General features: G+C 42.6%; 1 protein-coding gene across 3 annotated transcripts in view; it reads right to left on the bottom strand.

The window, feature by feature from the left end:
* shisa7b (shisa family member 7) overlaps positions 1-15,533 on the bottom strand; it is a 31,935-nt gene that overhangs the window by 3,339 nt on the left and 13,063 nt on the right. For 2 of the 3 annotated variants that reach the window (XM_051391075.1, XM_051391076.1), the window contains 6 exons: positions 10,829-14,183; positions 9,088-9,330; positions 8,793-8,909; positions 7,822-7,967; positions 6,070-6,138; positions 3,166-3,408 (listed from right to left, as the gene is read on the bottom strand). In XM_051391075.1, the coding sequence (XP_051247035.1) occupies positions 3,166-3,408; positions 6,070-6,138; positions 7,822-7,967; positions 8,793-8,909; positions 9,088-9,330; positions 10,829-11,244 (1,234 nt within the window). In that variant the 5' untranslated portion in view covers positions 11,245-14,183. The remainder of the gene's footprint in view (positions 1-3,165; positions 3,409-6,069; positions 6,139-7,821; positions 7,968-8,792; positions 8,910-9,087; positions 9,331-10,828; positions 14,184-15,533) is intronic. The other variant, XM_051391077.1, reaches the window with a different exon arrangement.

The following is a 15,533-nucleotide window of genomic DNA, read 5'->3' as shown; positions in this document are numbered from 1 at the left end:
CCGATTGAGTCAGTGCAACAGTGATTCAGCCTGTCTCTGCTGAAGTGATCAGCACCTGGTAGCTCTACTCTGAGAAATATCATCATCTGGAGCACAGGAAGTGATTTTGTCTGGTTTGGCTCAGCGTCATCAAATTAAGTCTGCGATAATATAAAATGTGCTATGCTTGTGCTATATATTTATATAAAGGCCTACCTATTAGGGATGTATATTGGCAAGAATCTGGTGATATTATATGTATCACAGTACGGGGTAATGATTCAATATTAAAAAATTAATACACTGTTTTTGAGAATCGATACAATATCACAAAAGAAAATATATTTTTGTATATTTCCTTACATACAACTTCCTACAAGGTTATAAAGATATATAAGCTATATATAAGTAAGTAGAACATGTCTAACAACACATTATGTAACACATTTTCACTTCATTACGTAATAACACCAATAGATTATTGCACTTTTTTAAATATGAAAATGTAATTATATGGTTTATTATGTAATAACCAATAAAAAGGGATGTCTACATCTGTACATGTTATATTATTAACAATTACCCTAAATTAAACTCATCTTACTCAAAATAAACACATACAATTATTATTATTATTAAAACTCCTGTTATCTTTTAAACTGATGAACAAGCAGACTCCTTGTAGACTTGATGAACTGCATTAAAAAGTTACAGCCACACTGACACCTGCAGAAACAGACGTTACAGCGTGCAAAATGTTTGCTGTATCTTTAAAAAACGTTTTTTAAAAATTGGCAGTGTGAAGTTAATTTGAGGTAGTGCAATTCTGTGAAGGAGAGATGGCGAGAGAGGGGTAATAAAGTAGAAAAATGTGATCACACAGAATGAAAGTGATGGCAAAAACAAACGAATGAAGGGAGGAGAATCTGTTCCTAGCTGGTATTTTCTTTAAACCACGACGATCTGAACCATAAAAAAGCTCCGGCAGGACGGCTGCGATGGATGCGACAGAGAGGCTGTTTCATAAAAGGAACAGATGAAGGAAGTGGGATGACCTCTGAAGGTCTGATGTGTAACGAGTGGAAGTCTTTTTTCCAAACGCTGCACATCGTCGTCCATCAGAGTGTTTCCTCCTTCTGATTGAATCGAAATAATAACGAGCCTCATCTGGACTTTCACCTCATTACTGCTTCCACTTCAACGTACGCGCGCGCACACACACACACACACACACACACACACACACACACACACACACACACACACACACACGATCCCCCATGTAGTAACCATCCATCACTCAGCCTGCAGAGGCGACTCCCCTCCCCCTGCAGTCTCCAGCAATCGCAGGGGGCGAGAGAGGTAAAGACAGGGAGAGGGAGGGAGGTTGCCAGCCACTGCCTCTCAAATGTCTTTTTTTTTTCATTTTCCCCGTCGAAGGCAGCCAGGCCCCTGCAGACCAGCAGCCAACGCCCCTCCCCCCCATCGCCACATCTCCCCTTCCCTCCGATCCTTTCTTCCTTTCTTTCCACCGCCTCTCCTTTCATTCTTCTCCTGCTGCTCAGTCGACCTCTCTGCATCTCTATCTTCCAGATTATCTCTTTTTTCTCTCTTCTCTTCCCGCTGTATCCTTATTTGCTTATCAGCTCTTTCACTGCCTCCCCCCTGTTCCTTCTCTTCTGGTCAACCAACCTCTTTCTCCCTTTCCTTTCTCCTCTTTGCTTTTTCACCCTTTTCTTTGCCCCTCCCTTCTTCATTACATGTCCACTCACTGTTTTTACATTAATGCTTTTATTTACTCCATCTTTCTCCTGGTCTTTTCCATTATTGCCTCCATCCCCAACCTCTCCTTTCTTCTTGTCATCCATCTCACACCATTTCTTCCTCTCTTTCTCCATCGTCTGCTCCAGTCCCTCCAATCCTTTCCCCCCCATTTTTTCTGTTTGAGTTTGTTTACTGTGCTGTTATGACTGTTTAGCAGAAACAGTTTACACATTCAGACTACACTGAGATGATTCTTTGGCTTCGCAGCTGAGTCACAAATCTCCTGGCGGCCATGCCTGCCTGCTGCCATAATGGAGGTTCGCTCGAGAACAGGCTGTGTGAAAGTCGAACTAACCGGGGCCACGAAAGGAGAAATGCCTGGAAAGGAAGTCATGTGGTGGGAGAAGACTTGAGAATAATCGACTCATAGTTTAGTTGGCAGGTACAAGGCCGGCGTTTGCGTGCTACAGCGAACCACTTCTAGGCTTTCTGACCAGATGCTGTGTATAACCCAACAGTAAGCAGACATTAAATATTATAGACATAAAGGTCAGTTTACCAGTCACGACGAGGACCACTCAGGCTTTACAAACATGTACTTATAATGTCCGATAAATAACGTCATATTGATGTCATCAGGGTTATATTAGAGCTTGAAGGATGTGGGTGTTTACAGGGCAGGTATGCTCTCATGAATCCAGTGTTACAGAAGAATAAAAGTCTCATCTAATAGTCACAGTTGCACCATTATAATGGATTGCAATCGAGAAAAAATGAGTGTAATCAACACTTTTTCCACAACATAACTAAAATACATGACTCACATCACCTGCTCATTGTTCCAAAACTCCACCAGAAGTAGCATATCTAATGTTTTTTTTAATTAGAGAGTGTTAAGAAATATTCCTGAGGTTCTGTAATACAGATATATATATTTAATGTGACCCTGGGTCTCCACTGGAACTGGAACTGCAGCTACCATCATTCACACTGAGTAAATTACAAGTTTCTCAAGAGCCGCCTTTCAAAGCTACAGGCAGTGTTTGGTGCTCAAACATGTTTGGTGGAGAATTCCTTTAAAACACACAATGTGTCACATTTTATGGCCACATGATCAAAATTAAACATGTATGTAATTTATACCTTTGAGTCGAGTTTATAAATGTAATCAGCGACTGTGTTTAGCCACAAGAACCCGTCACTTCTATTATACAACGATTAACGTAAATTAGATGTTTTAGGTCGCAAAAAAAGCCACGAAATCCTGGAGGGACTGATTATGGCTGCTAGCTAGTGTGGTACACCACATGAAAACCCTCAGTGGTCCAGAATAATTAATCAGTCCCCCTCCCTCTGTCGCGCTCTCTTTACCTCCCTTGTTCCCCCTTTGCCCCACATCCCTTAGTCTCCCCCCCGGCTCACCCAGCCTCTTCAAGGAGCTGTAGCGGCTGATCTCCGGTTTCATGGCCAGCTCGTAGGACGGTGGCAGCTGGGCCAGGTTGTGGAAGGAGTGGGAGAAGGAAGGGTGGCTGCTGTTGTGTCTCATGCCCCCTCCCATGATGCTGCCGCCACCAACGCCGACGCCACCGGGACCTTTACCACTACCCGAAAGCAGGGTGGGTCCGGAGGACAGCTGGGAGGTGTTGTTCATGCGGGGTCCTCGTTCTGGAGAGAGACAGAGAGAGGGAGGGAGGCAGAGAGGAAAATGGAGGAGAAAAAGGGGTAAAGGAGGGAAGAAAGGGAGGTTGGAGGAGAAGAAAAGCATGTGAGGAAGAGAAGGAGGGACAGGAGATTAAAAATGAGGAAGGGAATTAAAAAATACAGTGGGAGAAAGAGTTTAAGAAACAGACAATTAGGAAAAGATGAGACAGATGGAGGATGAAAACAGGAGGGAGGAGTAGAGGTGAGGATGGAAAAAAGGAAAAATAGGGAGAAAATAGAGAGAAATAAAGACAAATAGAGAGCAAAGAGGCAGAAGTATTTAAGAAATAGAGAAAAAGGAAAAGAGAAAACGAATAAAAAGACAGAAATAGAGATGGACAAAAAGGAAGAAAAAGAGAAGAAGATACAAGCTGGTTAATGATCAGTAAACACAGGAAGTGTCTTCGAGCTCCATGGCGACCATCTATTAATACAACTCTGTACTTTTCATCTGAGGCTCTAACACAAACAGCCACATGTAAATACATAGAAATACACTGATAGCATACGGGAGTGGGGGGTGGGGGGGAATCTACATACACACACAGTCACATTATGCAAAGTGCAAAAGCAGCACATCGATCAATACACATAAAAAATGATTTGTCTTATGTAAGATTAACAGTATGGGGGAGGGGGCAGGGGTGTCTGTTTTGCAACATGTAAACTCATATCAGTTACATCATACAGTATATGAGTACATTCATATTTTCCAAAACAGCAATTTTAATGACCCAAACATGTAGGCGCACTCAGCCCGTGACCTGACATGTGTAGGTTCTGTACATTTAAACCGGGACAATGAGTTCACATCCAACAAAAGGTACATCTGAAATCGAAACAAAACGCACGCCGCCCATCGCTGGAACCACCGAGGAGTTCTTACTGGATTTATAGAAAGAGAGAGAACAGGAGAAACTTCATTGACTGCTGGCTGTCAGCAAAACGGTTTGAAAATGTGAGAATGCAATTGGCCATTTGCTGTTGTTTCCTGTCTTTGAGGACGGACACAATCGATGGCGAGTCCATTCAGGGTGGTAATGGTTATGGGCTGCGATCTTGTTAAGATTACTGCTGGACATATCTGGTCATTGACCATTGACAGTAATGGGCAATAATGTCTCTGTTAAGCGTCACCCAGGGAACACACACCACATTAAACTTCTGTACCGTGCATGTTACGCACACACGGTGGGATAAAAAGCAATGCTAGCTCTGAGATCATATGGTTTATAAAGCATAAAGTGAGCACGAGGAAAAGGCTGTCGAAAATCTAATCAAATACTGAGCTTTTTTTTTTTTTTTGTGCCACCACACAGAATTAGCCCGGTCATTTCCAAGAGTGCAAGGTAATTGATTTTATTTGGAACACCTACGATGGCTGACAGAGAGGTTTGATAATGGTGTCATGGAAAAATGAACTTTGTCCAATGTGTGCAGAGTATCTGACTCAGAGAGCTGAAGTGTTCTGTTCTTGTATCCTCCCAGGAGGCCGTTAACCTTATCTAACACAGGAAGAGTGAGGACAAAACTAAAGAATGCCAAAAGGAACCGATCGGAGAGTTTCCAAATCTCACTTTCACGAATGAATTGGCCAATGAGTGAACGAGAATCATCGGCGGTGTTATTATGCACATTTACTGAAGAATTATACAAAAAATGTCATAAATAAATCATCAATCCTCCCATATAAATGTGTATTTTTAGTTAATATAGCAAAGTGGTGCTTCTAAGATTGAATTTCCAGCAATAACTAACACTTAATCATTAGTTTGGACTTTGACTTGCTGGTTAACATCAGTAACCGACCTGCTGACAGTCTTTTGCTTACAGCACACTTTAAAACTAAACTTTGGTTTAATCTGCCGGCTTGTGTAATTCATTCCCCTAGGGACACATGTGGGTGTAATGGCTCGGAATAACTGCCACTGAAACGACTTTATAAGTTCAGTGAAAATCATCGTCTTGTCCTCTTCGTCCTCGTCATATTTCCACGGCAACCTCATCCAGTATTCTGTGGCGGCCATGTTAGGTGCACCAAAATGAGCCTTCAGAAACAATGGTTTGATTTATAGTGACAGTTATTATTTATTTCCAAATTTCTGGGGGAGATAAATCATTTGTGCTAGCATTGCTTTTTTGTTTTCTTGGTGCAAAGCCTGGGAAAACACACTCAGGTAAGTGCAGTGACCTCGCTTAAGCCAAGACCCCCGGTAATCAGCTGTAAGCACAGTTGCACATCACTGCTACACAGAAAGAAGAAGAAGAAGCACATTTGGAAGCAGGCTTGTGGTGGTAGTGGGTGGGTGGGTGGGGGGGGCAGACAGGCTTGCATTAAGCAGAGGGCAGGCCAGACAACTTTTAGCTCACACTCTTATGAAAGATGTGTCACTCTCAACACAACCAATGTGCGTCAATACAAACACACGTAGATGTTTTAAACCACAAATATGTGTGTTGCCACGGGGCAGTGTTGAGAATGGCAAAGCCGCTTTAAGAGTGCAGGACAACAGGCCGTCATACTGACAACAAGACAGACAGACAAGTGTGGTAGTGAGGCCGTGAATCCGGGCCGGCGGCTCGTCGCCGCCCGCGCTGGACTGTGCTGCTAACCACGAGGCTTACCGATGGTAGCAGAGTGTTTGGGGCTGGAAGCAGACCCCTGCTGGTTAAAATGGTGGTGCAAAGTCCCAGCTGCGAAGAGAGCAGAGCCGACAAACTGATGGACAACCACTCCAGAGACACAAGAGCCATGTGTCGAGTAAGCATTTGTGTCAATAGAGAGAGAGAGAGAGAGAGGACAGAGAGGGACAGACAGATAGAGACAGGAGAGGGAAAGACAGTCCCTCCAGGAATCTTTTTTTCTTTGATAATTTTGCTTTACAATAAATTAAACTGCAGATTAACACAATGCAGCGTGTTCTATTCATGTCTTCCAAAAGATGAAAGACAAAGAGATGTAGTTTTATTCTCCATTAGAAGCTTAAAATACTCAACTGTACTGAACTCTGTGGTTCATTTAACCTGTTTGTTGTTCGTTTGCATTAAATAACAACACAGAATACCTTAAACAAACCTGGACACTTTTGTTGAAGTCAGTCCATGTTAAAAATAAATCATAGTTATACACAAAAAAACTAACTTTTTGGGATCTTTTTATTTGTACCGAAGTGCCACATTTTCCTTGAGTTGAATTTCATCTTGTTAAAAAAGCATAAAAGTTCTGCGAAGTCACGAAACAACTCAGCAAATCCTGGAGAAACAAGAGAGCTTGTTATGTGAGAAGTGAGAGACAGTGGCAGAGCGACAGAGCAGCAGTAAAGAGAGAGACAGAGCAGTAAAGAGAGAGAAATGTGTGTTCTGTTTTTGTGTTTAGGCTGTCAGTGCATGAATTGTTACTGTACAAGAAAACAAACACATTCAAAACAGTCTGATGTCCACCACTCAAAGGGAAAATGTTTGTCAAATGTAACCAGAGAAATCCTTCCCACTGTAAACTGTTAATGAGAGAAACAGCAGAGAGCTGGTGTGGGCAGCCAGAGGTGCACCAGAATGAGGAAAACTACTAATTAAATACAGACTTGTTGAATTTGTCTTTGACTGCCAAAGCCACAATTACCTCTCAAAGAAGTGCCAAAACCTTTTAAGCACACGTTGCTTGATTTAGCTCCGTTGTTCTAACTGCAATTAAAAAAAAAAAAAAAAAAACAAAACAAATACTGTCAAAACCTGAGATGGCAAACGTTTTAAAAAAAACTGCAAGATTCCTGGTTTCAGCATTTAAATAGGAACTAACAGATATGCAGACTCTCTTTTTTTCTGGCCAAGACACAACTTTAAGAAACGCTGCAAATGTCAGTGTTAAGATTTAGGTCCTCGGGGGGGTTCAGTGAGAGTGCCATGCTCAGTGTGCTAAGCTATGACTAGCTGAACGTCCAGTTTTATAGTGTGCCCAAAAAACTAACAACCACAAACAAGACTGAACTCTGCTCATGAATGAAGAGTTGTAAGTGGGTTTTTATTGGCACAATACATCACATATGTGGTTAGATTTAGATGTTCTTCTACACACAGAATAAATAAAAGGTGAATCCACATTATAAGCAACTAAAAGGATTATTAGATATTATTTCTGGCCCACTGAGATTATCTTTTAACTTCTCTAAATAGCAGCGTCTGGCAACAACTCACAACAAATGTGTTCCACCTGAAGTGTGATGTGTGTTACTGATATCGAGATTGAGTCCATGTCACCGGGGGACACGACAAGCTGGCTGGATTCAAACATTCATTTCACCTGAATATGACTGAATCCTTTGTGTTTTTTCCTCCCTGATGAACGTGTGAGTTTTTAAGGTCGAGGTTCTCGTCACTTACTGCGGTTGTCTTTGCTCTGCAGGACGGGGGTGTAGAGGTTTTTGGATGTTCGTCCGTCTGAGGTGGTGGCGCTCAACAGCGTGGTGTTGTTCCTCTCTCCCGGCTGCACCGGGCTCGACTGGTGACGTAAGATATCCACCAGTGATCTGACGCAGCAGTGGGTGGAGGGGGAGATGGGAGCAGCAGGAGGAGAAAGGAGAGGGTAAAGAGGAAGAGACAAAAGGTCAGACAGAGACAATGAATATGAATGTGGAGGAAACAAACATTCAGCCAGCTCCTAAACCCCAGACTGCGTTGTTTCTGAACTTGTCCTTTATCTTTTGTTGATTCATATCAATCCTTCAGATCTCTCAGAGGCCGACGGATCTAATCGTCAATACTCCAGACAGCTGCCACTTCCATTTCCTCGAATTCATGGATCTAAGATTTCTTGAAATTCCCTTCTTGCCTGCTAATATCCACACAGTCTAGACATTATTCTTCCGTATGCACACTCTCAAGTCTCTGAAGTTAGAAAGACTAGAATCAAATATTTCTGACTAACCCTGCAGCCACTAACAAGCTGTATGTGAGTCATGTGACTTTTGTTTACAAGGTCTGGAACTATTTGTTAAAGAAAAGAGTATCAAAAGAAAAGTAAAAGAGACCGACCCTTTTCAGACACGCACACATATTTGAATGATACACTACTCTTAGTCCAGTCTCATTTTAAGAAGAGTCATTTGTGTAATAGAGATCTAAGTTTGCAAGCCTAAATGGTGTTACATAACAGACAGATAAAGCCAGCAATGTAACAGTTCCCTGGACAGCTTGATATTGTCTTGGTTCGAACAAAAACACTGCCCACCGAGCTTCTCCTCTCAGCGTTGGTTCCTGTCTGATATTCTCCACTCTCTGTGTGCTGATGTTCTCCGTTCTGTCTAAATCACTGACAGTCAGGAAGCCCTGCAGACCTTTTCCTGTGCTCTCACCTGGGCATGTTGATGTCCCTGTTGCGGGGTCGGCGCGCCACCTTGCTGAAGGCGATCCTGACGCCCACCGCCACCACCAGCGTGAAGGAGATCACCCCTCCGATCACGTAGGCCGTACTGTAGAGGAAAACGAATGAAGATGTTGTTGACATAGGGTGTACAGCAGGGAATCAAAAATGTATACGTCATTATTTTAGGTAGTTTTATGCGTTAATAAGATAATGATACAATTCTGTGCTGCTCCTCAAATGGCTTTAATCTCTGCTAGCAGTCACAAACGAGTCCAGGTTCTGACCTGCTGTTCTGCTGCTGGAGCGTCTCAAAGTCCGGGTCGGGCTTGTTGCCCACGGGCACGGTGACGGGGACCTGTGGGTCGGCCCAGACGGGGGAGTTGTAGTTGTTGCAGGACTCCTGGTCCAACCGGCTCCTCTGGTGCTCGCAGCAGAACCGGTAGTGGCAGGTACCGCAGCAGTAGATGTAGCTGCCCTTGGAGCAGTTGAACGTGCTGTCAAAGTGCCCCATCACGTCGTAGTAACCCCTGTGGAACAACGTCGGTACCAAAGACATTGGTCACCTGTGACACAGTGTTTCAAGTCTCTCCAACTTCAACTACGCCACTTGAAACATTTAGTTTCTGTCAGTAGACATTTAAAAAAGACCAGTGTGTGGGATTTAGAGGCATTAAGCGGTGTATCTTGATATTGCAACTCCCTCACTTCACCCTCCCCTTCCAAGCAACTACTGTAGAAACAGCAGTTTAACACGATGACCCATGATGTCTGTAGATGTAAAAGACTCAAAGGTAACAGTGATTGTACACGAATAAAAACATCATTATTTATATTATATTCCAGTTCTGCCAGTAGATCTTCCTGAATGTTACACACTGGACCTTGAAGCCTTATTGATCCAGTATCTACCAACATGCTAGTACTTTTTCGGAGGCGGTTTTCCAATGAGCTAATGTGCACTCTTTTTCATGGCCATCTTTTTTTCCAGGTCCATTACTATCTGACCTTGATGAATTCTACATAGCACTCCTCCATAAGGCTCTAAAGCACTTTGGCTGGCACCAGTGGGAATGGACTCCTATAGATGACGGCATGGTGTCATCCACGCTAATGACTGCCAGGCTGAGGCAGCAGCCTTGTGTTTCATTCAGCCCGTTTGTCTCGTGTTGTTGGAGGAGCACTCTGAGCACCTCGGGTTGAAAGAGGTCAACTCCGAGCCAATGAATGCTCATCGTGTCTATTTCTCTCAACAGGAAGAACCACCAACAATCAACACCAGAAATAGAGGACAGGTCTAATGGTTCTTGTTGCCGAGCAGCCAGAGCTATGACGTAACCTCACAGACAGAAATGACAAAGTCATTAAAAAGAAACATCAGGTTTGGAAAAAAGCGAAACGTGTATGTTTGGAGCTTTATGTAAGTTTGAAATCTGTTAGTGCTGCATTGGATTGCCTGAACGTAGCTGCTGTTGATAGTTGTGGTGTGTAGCTCGCCTGCACACAACTGATTTAGAGCTGATTACATGTTGCCTAGCAACAGCAAGACGCCTCTCAGTGCAAAAAATATAAGCTTCAGTGAGATCGAGATCAGAGCTGCGGGAGGAAAAGAATCATGATGCGCCTCGTTCTTTATGGGCTTCCAGTGTGCTCAACGCAGCGTACGGATGGAAATAAATGTGTGCTATAAAGCAGATTGAGCCCCTCTGAAGGGAACCGAACGTCTGCAACCGTTAACTGAGCTGACTTTATACAACACACCTAAGGCTCATCAGTTTTGTTTTCTTACAGATCTTTAACCAACCCGTTTTTCTTGAGGGAGCAGATCTGTTTTATGTCCTCTTGTGTGCTGTGGGAGGACACTGATCCTGTTTTTATTACAGTTTTATGTGAAACTGTTCTTGTTTTATTATGTATTTCATGTGATCATCTGCCTTTTACTACCGAGAATAAACACAGATTCACTGATAATTTGATCAATAAAGAAATCACACCACGCCACAGGAAACAGTTTGGTTCTGGCCGTACCTGCACACGTCCACATCCACCAGCTGTCTGGGAGGTGGAGCCACCTGAGCCGCACCGAGCGGAGGCTTCAGGGCGTCGGCCGTCATGTTCCTTGGCAACATGGTCTGAGGGAGGGGCTTCGGAGGGAGTTCGGCCACCGCTGGTGGATCATCTCCGTCCTCCACCTCGGCTGCTTTCGGCGCCACTTTGGGTCCGGCGGGCAGCGGGGGCAGCGGCCGCTTGTAGCCGGTCAGGAGGAACATGGTGGTGCTCCTTTTACCAGCCGCAGCGGAGCCACTGCTGCTGGTCAGAGTCCTGACGTCGCCATCGACAGCGCGTCGCTCGGTGGTGATGGTTACCGTGGAAACAGCCAGGCAGGAGAAAAGCAGGAGAGCGAGGGACAAGCAAAACATCCCTCTTGAAATTGATGATTTCATTGTTTTATCACAAAGTTCTTGAGCCGTCGTTTAAAAAAAGAAATGAATTCACATTAACAGCTCCTAATGCGCTGTGACTTATCAGCGTCCTCTTCCAAGGTGGCGGCTTCTTGACTTATATAAAAAAAGTTTTAACTCCAGTCAGATGCACTAATCCCTCGTTGTTGTGCACGCACACAGCACAGGAGCGCAGGGTTTCTCTTGGAGTCGAGCAGATTCACTTTGTTCAAGCTAATGTATCATGAATGTGTTTGGCATTTCACTCTTTCAGCTTAATGTAAACATTTCTCTCTGTGTACAAATCCTTCCCTTAAGCAGCTTTTGTAAACATTGAGGTCTTTCAGAGTTTTTAGGCCCTATACAAACTGCCTGTTCTTAAATAATCAATTTAAATGAAAACTCCAACTGATTATAAATATAGAATAATGTAGGTTTGTTTTATGGCAGCGGGTGTCGGATATTTAAATTTGGTCTGTCGGTTTACAGTCCACTGGCCAAAATTCAAAATCTTTTAAAATAGGCAGTAAATTATTTTATTTTTTTTTACATTTCCTGTAAACAAAATGTAAACTAGTTTAATATAATGACTCCTCCTACTGAAGAGTTCTCCGGGAGTCGTTTTATGGCACGAAAGTTACGATTCACGTAAGAAAAACTTGCGATGGAAAATGTAGTCTGTAAACATTTAGCGCTGTATGTAAACTTTATCTTTCACGTTTGATGAGCTTGAACGGATGTCACGTGTATTCTGGTTTGTGTTTGGCACTTCTGTTGTCCTGTGGATAACTGATGTGTACAAATCATACATGGAAAAATAATTAATCAAATCAAATATTCAAGCTCTGTGTGTCTCGTGTCTGTAAACAACAGTGCTGGCAGCTTTGGAGATCTCAGCTTTGTTTAGTGAACCAGCTGAGAGGAAGTCACTCTGAATTTGGCACAAGCTGTGGCTTAAAATTTGTATTCCTTTTACACCATGCTCACAAATTTTTGCCAATAAACAAGCTCTTCCTTTTCAAAACAGTTTGGGAGGAAGAGAATCAGTAAAGGTCAATATGCGTGTAAATTTTGGTTTAAATTATAGCAGAACAGTGACTGAGTGGACGGTGAGTTCGACGAATAAAGGTGCTGCTAAATGAAAGCACTGAGCAGCATCAGATCTTTAAGAAAAGTCCTTCCAGCAGCTACCAGAGGACAGAGATCAGTTCAATAGATGAGCATGTCAAGGCATTCACAAAAGAGTGATCAATAGCGAGAAACAAAATTACACAAAGAAAAGATTTTCTTTTTAAAAAACGGGAGGCTCTATGTGCGTTCGATACCCTTGTGTGAGTGTCTTTGCTCTGAATTTAGCTTGGCCCAACAGAAGAGAACGAAGGAGGGCTTGGGCCCGGTTCTAGCAGGGCAGCGAGGTTCTGCCCACAGAACAGACATGAAAATGTCCGGATTCATCCGTCAACACAGAGGAACAACGGGGGGACGACGGCGGGAACTCTGCTGGGGGGGGGTTCACCTTCACTGCCACGGCTTAACGCTGCACCTGGTCCGCTCACAGATTTAGTGCACTCAGAAAGACACAGGTAGAAAAAAACGAGTTACAAAGCTGTTCTTTCATCCAAATGTATGAAACTTAGGGTTCTTCTCAGTTAGCTCCCTGAACGCGTATGTGCACGGATGTGTTTGAGGATCACTTTGTTGAAGAAGTCTTAAACATTGTGAGGTGTTCTGTAAATGTGAAAGGTATCTGTATGGCTGGTGTTCAGTATGGCTTAAAGGTTATGTCCTTTTGTTTCCCTTTTTTAAGTTTTTTTTTTTACAAACTTGAACTCCTTCCACAAAAAATGTAAATACAGTGAAAGGTTTTAAATTGCATGTTTCTCGTAGAATAAAAGGAAGAATGCAAAAAAAGTTTGAAGAGGTCACTGGGATTAGATAAAGGGAGGGTGGTGGTGGGGGGGGTTTTCAGGTTTTTTCAGCGTGGCGTAATCGAGCGCCAAACGTGGAAGAAACAGAAGACGACAAAGAGTGAGAGGCTTCTCTCGTATATAAGCGACTGGAAGAAGGAGATAGGCAAAGTGTCAACAGTGTTTCACAGCGCAGACTGAGACGGCGGTATATATCTCCAAGCGTTTGAGATAGCAGCAGCAGCAGCAGGAGCGGCGGTGGCGGTGCCTGTATTTATCAGTCAAAAACGCCGCCCTGCCGAAGCCTTAAAGTGTTTGGACGGCGTCAGAGCGCGGCGGCGAGTTATCACTGCTCACCACGCGCCTCCTGTGTGACACACAAGCCGACCATCAGCTGGAGGATCTGTTTGTAAAGCACTTTGAACCAATAATGCACTAATCATCGTCCTCGTGTAAGAAATCTCCGTTTCAGGATTAAGAGCAGCAACTATATGCAAACACTGACCGAAGACGACGGATATTAAGTTTTCACGGTTGATCTGTTTTGTAAAATATCTCTTCAATATGCTGTGATGAATGTGCTGAGATTAAATACGACTTTAATGGATGTCTTAATGCGTTTGTGGGTTGAAATAAAGCTGTGCTCTAGTTACAAATCAGGCTTTTTCAAAGATAAATGACTAAATGAACTCTTCTTATGATGATTTGGTGGCGGTTATTTTCATAGATTTTTTTTGCTTCTTCTCTTGACACAGTCAGTTTGGCACCTGGTTTTGGTCTCGCTTAGAACAAAACAGAGCAGACGAGGAGGGAAGAGGTCCGTGACCTTCAACCCCGACAACAACAATAAAGTAAAAATAGTGGAAAAGGAGCAGGAATAGTTATTGAGGAGCCTCAACTTTGAAAGAAGCTGAGAAAATCCCCCAGAAAACCTCCATGTGGTCCAGGGACAGTCCTCTTGAGATCCACCTTTTCTCTGCTTTCTTCAAGTCTTTTTGTTTTTTCCCCTCACAGGTTCACATCCACGTGTTCACACTGCAAGAGAAGAGCACAGCATGCAGAGAGTTTGTGAGGATGCATTGAGTCAGCTGTTGTTGGTGACGTTCATGTAAAGGTTTAACAAAGAATCTGAATGTTAAACCGCAACTGAACGCTGAACTGATATCTAGTATGGAGTATTAGGGCCATACTAAGAGGAAAAATAAAAAGATAAAAAAATAAATACAATTTTGGAAAATAAAGTCATTATATTACGAGAATAAAGTCGTAATAATATGAGAATAATGTAATAATAATAAAAGAAAAAAAGTCGATTTAATGAGAACCGTACAGTCAGCAGGTAAACTAACGTATTCATAATTTCGGTGTTAAACAGTTTTGTAACAAAAAACAATTAATCTTATGGATCCTCTTCGTTCTTGCTACAAATTTTGGACTGTTCAATGTTCATAAGATTGTGTTTGGCGTTATCCTTCACCAGGTGAGAAAGGTATTTACAAGAGGGGAATGAAGATGTGGATCGTCATGAAAAATGTAGTAATTTCGAGTCTACTGAGTTTTGTGTTTAATTGTGAATATTTGTATATTTATGTGTTTGATCCCTGTTGTGAAGTGTTTGTATGCTCTGTATACATGGAAAACATATGTGTGAGATGTTAAATGCTAATGGGAGAATGCTGAATGGAATCAATAAAATGTTCATTTAAAAAAAAATTTTAAAAATAGTTTTGGAACAGTTTTGCTGGCTGAGCCAACAGGCTGACATTTCTCATAAAATTACTACTTTATTCTCGTAATGTTACGACTTTATTCTCACAATCTGGCCCTAATACTCCGTCGTAGATATCTGATATGTTGTTAACATTAAAGTATTTGCTAGGGATTACGCATTATTAATATGTTAATAAGATATGTTTAACACACGGTATGTCAGTGGGGTTTTTTTGTGTTACCTGAGCTAAACTACCAGAGAATAAAAACACAAATATGTTGCTGTAAACAGTCGCAACCTTTCATTCGACTTACTTCCCATTCTTGTTCACAACATGAATTACTACAGTACTCGGGTTGTTTCTGACTTTTAAAGAGGATCTGCAAAATGTCACATTAGATTTTCACAGCACTTAACTAACATTTAAACATCCATTATTGACAACTACCAAACACAACAGCACAGTTTACTCAAAGTAAAATGTGTAAAGTGAGCCCTTTGTGTACCATACAGACCACCTCCGCTGTGTGAGGATGCAAGAGAACCGTTTAACTCCGGCACTTTAAGTAGTAAAATGCACATTGCTCATTCGGGTTTCTGGGAGCAGCTGCTCTGTGACGCCTTACTCCACAGAAAGCCAAGCAGGTGCACGAGAGCAACAATTTAATGCTGCT

This window comes from Dicentrarchus labrax, unplaced genomic scaffold (assembly GCF_905237075.1).
Source record: "Dicentrarchus labrax unplaced genomic scaffold, dlabrax2021, whole genome shotgun sequence".
Classification (NCBI taxonomy): domain Eukaryota; kingdom Metazoa; phylum Chordata; class Actinopteri; family Moronidae; genus Dicentrarchus; species Dicentrarchus labrax.
This window is presented reverse-complemented; position numbering and strand designations above follow the sequence as displayed.